The sequence below is a fragment of the Perognathus longimembris genome, chromosome 6, assembly GCF_023159225.1.
Source record: "Perognathus longimembris pacificus isolate PPM17 chromosome 6, ASM2315922v1, whole genome shotgun sequence".
In the NCBI taxonomy this organism is placed as follows: Eukaryota; Metazoa; Chordata; class Mammalia; order Rodentia; family Heteromyidae; genus Perognathus; species Perognathus longimembris.
In genome coordinates, this window is record NC_063166.1 from 13288810 (window position 1) to 13301341 (window position 12532).

Sequence of the window (12532 nt, forward strand, 5' to 3'; positions counted from 1 at the left end):
AAACTGAGGTAGAGCTGGAAAGACACAGCTCTCTAAAATGCAGTTATACTAGCTGCCTTTATTTATTTATTTTTAAATTTTTCTTTCTGCCAGTCCTGGGGCTTGGGACTCAAGGTCTGAGCACTGTCCCTGGCTTCTTCTTGCTCAAGGCTAGCACTCTACCTCTTGAGCCACAGCGCCACTTCTGGCATTTTCTGTTTATGTGGTGCTGAGGAATCAAACCCAGGGCTTCATGCATGCAAGGCAAGCACTCTACCGCTAAGCCACATTCCCAGCCCAGCTACCTTGCTACCTTTCATAGAGGTTTAGTATGAGTAGCCACAATATTAAGTGATTTTTCAAATCTCTCTCTCTCTCTCTCTCCTTCCCTCCCTCTCCCTCTCTCATGTGTGTATGTGTGTGTGTGTGCGTGTGCATGTGCGCGCCCCCGTGCCAATGCTGGGGCTTGAACTCAGAGTCTGGGCTTGTTCTCTGAGCTTTTTTTTGCTCTAGGCTGGTATTCACCCCTCCAGCCATAGCTCCACTTTCAGCTTTTCGGTGATTAATTGGAGACAGGCGTCTCACAGACATTCCTGCTCTGGCTGGCTTCAAACTACAATCCTCACATCTCAGCCTGAAGCACCCATCGTATCTTATCACATTTCATCTTTACCCTAACTCTATGAGATTATGCTTGCCATGTTACACATGAGGAAACTGAGGGTCACCGAGACCCAACGACTTTTCCTGGGCTCCACAGGGGTGGGCTGGGAATTGAATGGAGGCCTGCCCCTCGAGTCCACGTGGTATGAGCCATGTTGCCCCTTGTGTCTCTACTCTGCAGTTCATGGCCAGATCAGGCAAAGCAAGGTTAGTTCTGGATGCTTCTCTTCTCCCCACTCAGGCTGTGCTGACCCTTGGTGTTACACCATCCCATCTCCACAGAGAGGCTTCTCCAGCAGGAACTGCCCTTTCCCAGCTGTTCTTCCTGAAGTCATTGCTCTTTCCCACAGGCACATGGGACGATGCGCTTTCTTGAAACCACTTCCGGTGTCCTTCTCACCTCCTGCCCAGCCCCTCTGCAGAGCCCGAAGGTCCCCAGCGCACCGGTCCTGCTCTCTCTTGGCATAGTCAGCGGTGACCACCACCAGCTTCCTGCCCTTCTCCCTTTTCTTTCCCATTTTACAAACCCTCTTCTCCTGCTTCTTCACAAGTCCTCTAGGCTTTAACTTGGGGTTTGGGCCTTGTGGGAAGCCTTCCTTATTTCCTCTAGTCTGGAGAAAGTTTCCCTTCCAGATGCTTCTGTTGCCTGGGTCTTGGCACCGTCCCAGCTCTCTCTAAAGTCTTCCTGCCCCCTTCTGTCCTTCCTTAGAACAGGAGCACCTGGCGGGGGGGAGGGGGAGGCCGTTTAACTTATTGAGTTTTGAATCTGCTACCTGGCACAAGCCCCAAGCCACGAGAAGAAACAGCAACAAGTTTGTTGGATGAATGAACTACAGTAATCCTCCGCTATGAATCTCAGCCAGGGAACCTGTTCAGCCGTGCAGGACTCCGGGGGCGGGGAGGGACTTGGCCTTGGGACTCCCCTTCTAGGAAACAGAAACTTTCCCATTCCGAGAAACAGCAGGTGCTTTCCAGTGCTCTCAATGAACTCATCCCAACAGCTGATTGGCTGTTTGGGAATTTCTCCTGTTTGGGAGGTGGGAGTGAGAGGAAGGAGCTCTTCTGTAGATCACCCAGACCCAGCCAGCACCCGCAAGTCTCATCAAGTGAAGAAGGCACTTCGGAGAGACAGGGCTGGCCTGCCTCCTCCTCCTCCTCCTCTTCTGCTTCCCCCTCTTTCTCCTCCCCCCACTCTCTCCAGTACTAAGACTTGAACTCAAGACCTGATGTTCTTGTTTAGCTTTTGCACTCAAGGCTCATGTTTTACCACTTGAGCCACAGCTCCACTTCTGGCTTTTTTTCTGGTTAATTGGAGATAAAATCTCTCAGCTTTTTCTGCCCAGACTGTGCCTTGATCTTTGAGTGTTTCCCCCGTGGGAGCTTTCCTGTAGGAGCTTTAAGTTTCAGATCTTACAATGAGACTTTTTGATTCATTTTGTGTTAATTTTTGTACAAGGCAAGCGAGAGGGTAGAATTACTCTTTCTGAAGGAAAACAGGAACAGAGAGAGTGAGAAAGAAAGAAAGAGGAAAACCTTCCAGATTTCTTTTGGATCCACAAGTCTCTACCCTGTCTGTCTTGCTTTCTGTGAAATAGCATTGAGCCGTCCTTCATGACCTTGCTGGGTGGGATGGCTACCTGGAGGCTGCAGGACTGCCCTGATCTGGAGGAAATGTGGAGGCGTCAGGGTTTGGGGGAAAGGACTAGAGACTAGAGGAAAACAAAAGATTGTCCTTGCGGGTGCTGGCGGCTCACGCCTGGAACTCTAGCTACTCAGGAGGCTGAGATCTGAGGATTATGGTTTGAAACCAGCCTGGGCAGGAAAGTCCGTGAAACTCTCATCTCCAATTAACCACCAGAAGACCAGAAGTGGTGCTGTGGCTCAAAGTGGTAGAGTGCTGGCCTTGGGCAAAAAAAAGCTCAGGGACAGCACATGGTCCCTGAGTTCAAGCCCCCAGGACTGGCATATTAAAAAAAAAGTTTCTGTTTTGGTGTTCTGGTGCCATCTAGTGGTCATAGGAAATGTTAGGTTTTTGAACCCAGAGTTTTACGGAACTTTTTGAATTATAATAGTCATTTACTATGGAAACAACCCAGATGCCCCTCCACAGATGAATGGATCCAAAAAATATGGTACCTTTACACAATGGAATACTACATAGCGATTAGGAATGGTGAAATATTGTTATTCGCAGGGAAATGGTCAGAACTCGAACAAATAATGTTGAGCAAGACAAGCCTAGAACACAGAAAACAAAGGGGCATGATCTCCCTGATATATGACTGTTAAGAAAGGGAGACGGAGAGACAGTAGAGACCAGGTCTGTGAAACCAAAAACTGCTTGTCAAATGGTATTTCCCACAGGATTGGGGCAGCAACCCAACAGTATGTAACTAAAACCAAACAACTACTCAACATATAAAGGTCAAAAATCGACCTCTCAGTGGAATACAATAACTCAAAAGCTATGTATGTATGTTCATATAAGACTACTGTCGACATATTGTCTAATATCGACATTACATTTAAAGCCCTAGGCGAATTTTCTTGAGCGTGGCCACGTGGCTACTGTATATGTTCTTGGTACATTGTATATTGTATATATGTCTACCTGACCTAGAGAAGGGAAAGAAAAACAGGGCATAAGATATCACAAGAAATGTACACACTGCCCTACTATGTAACTGTACTCTTTTTGCACAACACCTTGTCAAAAAAATTTGTGTTCAATTAATAAATAAATTAAATTAAAACAAAAAACAAAAAAAATAGTCATTTACTGGGTGCTTATTGTGTGCTATGGCTGTGCTAAGTGCCTGATATCTACCTTCATAAGTCATCCATTTCCAGATCAACTCTGACAATGAGAAAATGGAGCTTCAGAAGCATCTACTATCTTACCTGGGCCACAGAAGTAGGAAAGTGGATTTTGCAGCAAAACTTCCTAGATAGTTGCATTTAGTACAATTTCTACTTTTGGAGATAAGAGTCTCATGGACTTTCCTGCCCTGGTTGGCTTCAAACCATAATCCTCTGATCTCAGTCTCCTGAGTAACTGGGATTACAAATGAGAGCAACTGGCACTTGGCTCTCTTCTTCTCAGACAATCCTACTAACGCTTCAGAATGCTTTCCACTTTCTTCCTTATTTACATGTCTTTGCTGTCAACATCAATCACCCTATATAAGAAGAAAGACCTTCTGGTCAGAACAGTCTAGGGACAATATTGAATTTGGATAGGAGGATGCATCTCAAATAATTTGCCTATTTCTTTCAGGACTCTATGCTGTGTAGAATTTATTTTTCTTATCCTATCTCATTTTCCATACACCTAAACTACTACTAGTGCAGGTAATTAATTCTTGAGTAGTGTCAAACAACTTTATGAAAGTATTCTGCCTAGCAACTAATAATGCAAAGATCTTCTATCTTGATTGGTTATCAATTAGAGCAAATTCACCAATCCCAGGGAGGCAAGAAATTTACCTATAGTTTTGACTGAGTTGCGTGGAGGCAAGAGGTCCATTGTGAAGAAGCTGATTATTTTGTTTATTTTTGTGCCAGTCCTGGATCTGGAACTTGGGGGCCTGGGTGCTGTCTCTGAGTTTTTTTTGGCTCTACCACTTGAGCCACAGCTCCACTTCTGGCTTCTTGGTGGTTAGTTGGAGATAAGAGTCTCACAGATTTTCCTGCCCAGGCTGGCTGTGAACCTGAGTCCTTAGGTCTCAGCCTCCTCATAGTTAGGATTACAGGTGTGAGCCTGTAATTTTTCTCTTCCCAGAATGGATTCTGAGTGGGTCTGCTGGAGGCTGGCTCTGCTAGTGAATCTGATCTGGATGGGTTCCTCCACCACAGAAGGCAGAGACTCTCCAGGTAAGAACACAACTCCACCCCTGGGTGTTGAAGGTAGCACTGGCTGGGTGGGGGTAGTGGAGGTATTCTTTCTCATGGAGAACAGTGGGCGTGGCTTCTGACAACGAAGAGCAACGTTTTCCCCATTGGTAGGAAAGTGGTCTTCTCTCTTCATTGCATACAATAGACTGCCTGAGAAAAGGATGTGCTGTGCTATAGACACAGGTTCAGGAACTAGGGAGGGAGGAGGAGTGAGTTTTTATTTTGCTAGACTCTTTATTGTATCAATATCAGTTAGGAGAATGGTAAAAGCTGGAGGCAATGTGAAAATAGTTGCCTGCCTGCCTGCTTTCTTCCCTTCCCTTCCCCTTCCTTCCTTCCTTCCTTCCTCCTTCCTCCCCTCCCCTCCTTTCCCCTCCCCTCTCCCTCCCCTCCTCTCCTCTTCTCTCCTCCCCTCCCCTTCCTTTCTCTCTCTCTCTCTTTCTTTCTTTCTTTCTTTCTTTCATTCATTCTTTCTTTCTTTCTTTCTTTTGCCAGTCCTGAGACTTGAACTCAGAACCTTTGTGCTGTCCTTGAGCTTTTGTGCTAGAGGCTAGCACTCTACTATTCGAACCACAACTCACTTCTGGCCTTTTTGGTGGCTAACTGGAAATAAGGCTCTCACAGACTTTTTTTGCCTGAGGTGTTTTTGTTAGGTTTTTAAAGTAGGTAGCCGGTAAAAGAACGCCACGCGGTATTCAGGCAGAAGAGAAAGTTTATTACTGAACTGCTGGCCTGTGGCCGAGATGATCCATGGCCGGAGAGAAGGGAGAGAGAGAGAGCATGACCCCCACCCAGCCCTGCTTTATTTAGGGCAGGGGCAAGGGGTGTGGCCAGGTGGATTAGGAGGTGACCTCAGGGAAAGGGGTGGTAACTGCCTCCAGGTCTGCAGGTTACCCAGGTAACTGGGTGGAGACTTAATGAGGTGGGGGCATCTGCATGTAGCCCTCAGGGAGAGGACCCAACAGTTTTGAACTGTGATCCTCAGATGTGAGCCTCCTGAGTAGCTAGGATTACAGGCATGAGCCACTGGCACCTGACATTAATTGCTATTCTTGAGCCAAGATGGCTGTAACTGTTTATCTAGTGGGGGATCCATGTGGACAAATGAAGTTTGAAGTAATCTTTGCTTTCATCTGAATATGCCAGTGAATATTCAGCATCATAGTAAGCAATTTTGAGAAGTTGAATGCATAATTGTCCTTGAGATACTGGGTACAAGTTGTCACTGTCATTTTCCTAGCTGAGAAAACAAGGTATACAAACATGAAGCATTTAACCATGAAAGCACGTATGGATGAGCAGAAAACAGGATGTCATGTACTAAGAACAGCATCCCCTTTAAAAGTCAGTTTCATTAAATACAAAAGAGGAACAGACCTGCAGGGGGATTATCACTGTTTTTAGAGAATAGAAACTACTCTGTATTTAAGTCCATTATACAACAAAGCTGAGGATTAAAATCAGAATAGACTTTAATTTTTTATTGTTTTGCCAGTCTTGGGGCTTGAACTCAGGGGCTGGGCTCTGTCCCCGAGCTTTTGCTCAAGGCTTTCTACCTCTTGAACCTCAGCTCCACTTCCAGCTTTTTTGGTAGTTTATTGGAAAGAAAAATCTCATATAGATTTTCTTGCCTGGGCTGGCTTTAAACTGCAACCCTCAGATCTTAGCCTCCTGAATAGCTAAGATGACAGGCATGAGCCACGAGAACCTAGCAAGAGAAGATTTTTTTTTTTTTTTTTTTGGCCGTCCTGGGGCTTGCACTCAGGGCCTGAGCACTGTCCCTGGCTTCTTTTTGCTTAAGGCTAGCACTCTGCCACTGAGCCACAGTGCCACTTCTAGCCATTTTCTGTGTATGTGGTGCTGGGGAATTGAACCCAGGGCCTCATGTATACGAGGCAAGCACTCTTGCCACTAGGCCATATCTCCAGCCCAAGAGCAGATGTTTAGTGAGGATGAACAGTTGAGAATTGTTTTCCTTATTTAGACTACAAAAGAAAGGAGAGAATGACATAAATGCCAAGGTATTAGAAGTTGGAATTTCACCAGAAATCAGTGACAGAGAAAGATGAGCCTAGGCCCAGGAAAGCCCGGAGCCCCTGGAGGAGGCTCTGAACTTAGAAATGAAAGCAGAGGCAGGCGCTGGTGGTTCATACCTATAATGCTAGCTCCTCAGAAGGCTGAGGTCTGAGGATAGCAGTTGAAAGGCAGCTCAGGCACGAAAGTCCATGAGACTCTTATCACCAATTAACTGCCCAGAAAAGCCAGAAGTGGAGCTGTAGCTCCAGTAGTAGAGTGCTAGACTTGAGCCCAGACCTTGAGTTCAAGCCCCAGGACTGGCACACACACACACACACACACACACACACACACACACACACACACACACACACACACAAAGAAAGAATAAAGGAAGGAAGGAAAAAGAAATGAAATGAAAGCAGAGTCACAAGATCAAAAACAATTATCCTGCAAGTTCAAACACCATTTTTTTTATTCTGGAACTGTCTTTTGAATTCAGTGCTTGGGCACTATCCTTTATCTTTTTTTACTCAAGGCTGGCTCTCTACCACGTGAGCCACACCGCTCCTTCTGGCTTTTTTGCTGGTTAATTGAGATATCAAGAGTCTCACAGACTTTTCTATCTGGATTGGCTTTGAACCTCAATCCTTGGATCTCAGCCTCTTGAGTAGATAGGATATAGGTGTGAGCTACTGGTACCTGGCTAAGCACCATTTCTTTCAGGAAGGTATTTCCTGACCTATCTGCATTAGGACTCTCAATTGAATTTCCTTTTGTGTTACTATTCTCTTTTTGCCGGTCCTGGGGCTTGAACTATGGATGCTGACTCTGAGCATTTTTGCTCAAGGCTTGTACTCTACCACTTAAGTTATAGCTCTACTTCTGATATTTTGCTGGTTATTTGGAAGTAAGAGTCTCGTAGATTTTCCTTACAGGTGTGAGCCACTGGCCTTTTATGTTACTATGCTCAAATGCATAGAATTAAGAAATCATACATACTGTGTCTCCACTCACATTCAATGAAATTTTTTTTTTTTGCAGTCCTGGGGCTTGAACTCAGGACCTGGGCTCTGTCTTGAGCTTCTTTTGCTCAAGGCTAGCATTTTACCACTTGAGCAACAGCACCACTCTGGCTCTTTCTGTTTATGTGGTACTGAGGAATCAAACTCACGACTTCATGCATGCTACGCAAGCACTCTACCACTAAGCCACATTCAATTAAATTTAACATACTCATTTAGTTCATTTACTTATCCATGAGGTGTAACACATATCATTGTGCATTGACTCATATTGTTTGTTTTTCTCACATAACACTCTGTTTTTGAGCCCCCTCTGATATTCACGTGGTATAACCTAATGGAGCTTCTGTGTGTGTGTGTGTGTGTGTGTGTGTGTGTGTGTGTGTGTGTGTGTGTGTTTTCCAGAAGATTTTGTGATTCAGGCAAAGGCTGACTGCTACTTCACCAATGGCACAGAGAAAGTGCAGTTCGTGGTCAGATTTATCTTCAACCTGGAGGAGTTTGTCCACTTTGACAGCGACATCGGGATGTTTGTGGCCCTGACAGAGCTAGGGGAGCCCGATGCCCAGCAGTGGAACAACCGGCCTGACATCCTGGAGCAGAGCCGAGCTTCTGTGGACCTGGTGTGCAGACAGAACTACAAGCTGGGGGCCCCCTTCACTGTGGGGCGGAAAGGTGAGGTAGAAGGTGGGGGCAGTCTAGATAATCTAAGTATGAATGCATCATTTAGTAGTTTTTATAGGTTACCTAGAAGCAATTTTAGTACTCATTTGTTTGTTTATATTTGCTCAAGGCTAGCACTCTACTACTTTGTGCCACAGCACCACATCCTGTTTTCTGGAGATAAAGAGTCTCATGGACTTTCCTACCTAGGAGCTGCAACCTCAAATCTCAGCCTCCCAAGTAGCTAGGGTTACAGGCATGAGCCATCAGTGCCTGGCCATTTTATTTTTCTTAATGTTCAGAAGGTTTGCCAGGATCGATCTGGGTTTTTGGTGTTTGGGTTGAAAATCTCTCTGGAAACTCTGCTGTGTGAGAACCTGGCCATGGCTCTTCTTTCTCAGGAGTTGCTAGCTCATGTCTGCTTCAGGACAAATGGGTTATAAGTAAGGGAATCGGTGTGTATATTCAGTCCCTCACTGTGACTAACTCATGATCCCCACAGGTTAGGACCCTGGTCCTGCTCCTAGATCAAATTAGGGGCCTCATGGCCTTTGAGGATGTGAATATTCTCAACTAGAATGGCTGGTTGTGGGAAGAGCTGATAAAGTCTGAATCCCATTTGGAGACACTGATGCAACCTGAATTCTTGGTCTTGGGGCCTGGGATTGCCCTTCCTTCTTCCACTTGGGTGATCTAGTGGTTTTCCCTAATGGAACTCCCAGCCTGCTCTGGCTTGGTGGGCTTCCCACACAATGTCCTCTCTCTCTCTCTATCTCTCTCCTCTCTCTCTTCCTAGTGCCACCAGAGGTGACAATGTACCCAGAGAGGACTCCGCTCCTGCAGCAACCAAATCTGCTGCTCTGCTTGGTGACAGATTTCTACCCAGGGGACATAAAGATCAGGTGGTTCCGGAATGGACAGGAGGAGAGAGCTGGGGTTGTGTCCACTGGCCTTAGCAGGAATGGAGACTGGACCTTTCAGGCTCTGGAGATGCTGGAGATGACTCCTAAACTTGGTGATATCTATGCCTGCCTTGTGGAGCACCCCAGCCTGCTGAGCCCCATTTCTGTGGAGTGGAGTGAGCATCCATGTCTTGTGTTCTCTGAGCCCAATTCATGATCATACCAACCGACTATTCTATTATGGAATTTGTGTCACCTGTGTGTTCATCTTGGTCACAACACAAATTCTTTCCCTGGACCTGAGAGAATGAAAAGTCTTTGGGTTAGGGTGGGAGAACATGGGACGGATATATACCTATCTTCACATTTTCCAAGAGATAAGGGAGGCTGGTCACCTCATTACCTGCTTTAAAAACAAATTAAGTAGTTGTACCAAGGGGTTTCACTTCAACTAGTCATATAATGAGTACAATGTATCTTGATCAATATCCTCTTTCCATTGTTTCCTCCCATTCTTGCTTATAATCCTGAGAACTAGTGTCCTGTAATATATTGGTCTTAGGATTTGAGGGGGTGGGGGGGACCATCACGAGATATGAGAATCAGGGACACATGAGAGGCAACTCTATGGGTGTAAACATTGGCCCCAGAGACACATTTCTTCCTAAATGGCATTTGATTTGGCATCCAGCACAGGCTTTGAGATATTAAGATGTGTCACATATTTGGAGCTTTGTAATTACCTTGAAGACCTGTTTTTCCTAGGAGCTCAGTCCGGATATTCTTGGAGGAAGATGCTAGGTGGAATTGTGGCCTTTCTACTTGGTGCAATCTTCTTCCTGGCAGGACTCATCATTCATCTCAGGGCTTGGAGAGGTAAGTAGCCACCAGGAAACCTTGACAATCTGCCCCCTGGCTTCCTCCACTTCTGCTTTCCCTAGTCTTTCCTGGAGCTCCACAGAGATGGAGTTCTGCCATGGCAGGCCATCCTGCATCCCTCAGGAGCCCAGCAAGCCCCTAACTGGGGCATTCGGTTATCTCTGTTCCTAGGATCTGCAGACACTCAGACTGGTCATGAGGTAATGTCTCCTACCCCCTGTCTTTGGCTGCTAGTTTCTTTCCCAATCCTTTGTTCAGAAGGAGTAAAGCAGGCAGAGGGTGCCGCTGGCTAGGCGGTATTGTTTCTTGAGGCTCTGAACTGGGATAAGGGTGTCTCCTGGTGAGACTCCTCATTATTTGTCTCTGCAGGTCTCCAGAGCTCTTCCCCATCACAGGCCTCCTGAGGCCTAATGGAAGCTTACTCCCCGGAGCCTGACAGTGCCCGCAGGCCAGAGCCCTAGGCTAGGTAAAGAATACTGGACAGGTCACTATTCTGGAAGAGACTCCTCCTCAATCCTTGGAGCTGTGAATGGATTCTAAGATTGTGTGTCCCAAGATGATGCAGCCCCTACCCTCCTACCCGGGAACTTTCTAAGACCCCCATTTCCAAGATGCTGGCTAGAAATTTCCCTGAGACCCAACTCCTCCCAGCCCCCACTCTCTGTACCTCAAGATCTCCAAAACGCGAATTGTAGCTTCCAGACTTCAGGAGACAAATGAGACAGCGACTACTTCATGTTTTATGTCTTTTCTTAAAATAAATAATTAAACACACCCTTTTATTGTGAAATAAAATGGTCATTTTATATTTAATATTTATAGCCACCGTAGAATAAAAGAACTCATTACTGTTAGCTAATCGTAGTCAACGACAGCATTTCCACATCCTCCCTGTTCTCACCAGCCTCTCGGAGCCACCATTTGACTCCTAAACCGTAAGCCTTTTCCTTTTTCTCCTTTTTCTTTTTGTGGTATGTGTGTGGGGTATGAGGTTTGAACTCAGGGCCTTGTGCTTATTAGGCAAGTGCTCTTCCACTTGGACCATACCCAAAGCCCTTTTCCGTGTTTATTTGTCAGTATTGAGCTTTTTGCCCAGGGCCAGCTTTGGACCTCCATCTTCCTCTCTCTGCTTCCTATGGAGCTGGGATGACTAACATACACCACCATGCTGGGAGATCAGCTACTTGTTAATGAGTCATTTGGTAATTTTTTTTTCCAGTTCTGGGCCTTGAACTCAGGGCCTGGGTACTGTCCATGAGCTTCTTTTTGCTCAAGGCTAGAACTCTACCACTTGTGAGCCACAGCACTACTTCTGGCTCTTTCTGTTTATGTGGTGCTGAGAAATCGAACCCAGGGCTTCATGCATGCAAGGCAAGCACTCTACCACTAAGCCACATTCCCAGCCCTCATTTGGTAATTTTTTTTTTTTGGCCAGTCCTGGGCCTTGAACTCAGGGCCTGAGCACTGTCCCTGGCTTCTTTTTGCTCAAGGCTAGCACTTGAGCCACAGCGCCCCTTCTGGCCGTTTTCTGTATATGTGGTGCTGGGGAATTGAACCCAGGGCCTCATGTATACGAGGCAAGCTCTCTCGCCATTAGGCCGTATCCCCAGCCCCTCATTTGGTAATTTTTATAGGATCCCTAGAAGCTATTTTTTTTTCTGTTTTCTTCCAATATAAAGAACTTTTACTAGAACATTTATTGGCTTTGGTTGCTTGGTTTTGAACTTTTCCACTTCTCCAATAAACCATATTCTTTTTTAATATATAATACAAACTTTTAAAAAATTTTCAGGAATGTTTATTAAGATGGTTCTACTCTGAAGCTCATCTTCAGTATTAGAGTTTGATAGCAGGGTCTCATGTTTGCTAAGCAACCTTGAGCTATGTTCCCATTCCTTTTGCTTTCTAAGTTTTTCAGATAGGATCTCCTGTTAATTGCTGGGCTGGCCTCAATCTGTGATTCTCCTACTTCCACCTCTCAAATAGCTAGGAGTTCTGGTGTGGTTCACCACCATGCCCAGCTGAGATTTATTTTCATGTCTGCTTTGGTTTTCTCTTTCCAGGGACTCCTGTCATTCCCATGTTACTTTATTTTTGTGTGTCTTTAATAGTTATTATTGTCTCTTGAATTTTGTGTATTTCCATTTCTTTTTTTTTTTTTTTTTTGGCCAGTCCTGGGCCTTGGACTCAGGGCCTGAGCACTGTCCCTGGCTTCCTTTTTGCTCAAGGCTAGCACTCTGCCACTTGAGCCACAGTGCCACTTCTGGCCGTTTTCTGTATATGTGGTGCTGGGGAATCAAACCCAGGGCCTCATGTATACAAGGCAAGCTCGCCACTAGGCCATATCTCCAGCCCCATCATTAGCATATGTTAGTTACTCAAGAGGGCCTCATTGTGATTTTTCAATATATGCATACAATGTAGTCTAATCATTCATCCCCTCTATTAATCCCAATTCATCTTTTTTAAAAGCAATTTCAACAGTCTTCATTGTTCTATTTATATACGTAT

General features: G+C 45.6%; 1 protein-coding gene across 3 annotated transcripts; it reads left to right on the top strand.

The window, feature by feature from the left end:
• The first annotated feature begins 4391 nt into the window (after positions 1–4391).
• LOC125352723 (HLA class II histocompatibility antigen, DO beta chain-like) lies at positions 4392–10795 on the top strand. Of its 3 annotated transcripts, XM_048348010.1 has the most exons (6): positions 4392–4515; positions 7983–8252; positions 9037–9318; positions 9908–10018; positions 10193–10221; positions 10391–10795. In XM_048348010.1, exons 1-6 carry the CDS (start codon positions 4425–4427, stop codon positions 10430–10432), a joined length of 825 nt encoding a protein of 274 aa, XP_048203967.1. In that variant the 5' UTR covers positions 4392–4424; the 3' UTR covers positions 10433–10795. The 3 variants fall into 3 exon arrangements, with proteins under 3 accessions (XP_048203967.1, XP_048203965.1, XP_048203966.1); XM_048348008.1 differs by having other exon boundaries at positions 10193–10795; XM_048348009.1 differs by having other exon boundaries at positions 7986–8252; positions 10193–10795.
• Positions 10796–12532: the final 1737 nt, after the last annotated feature.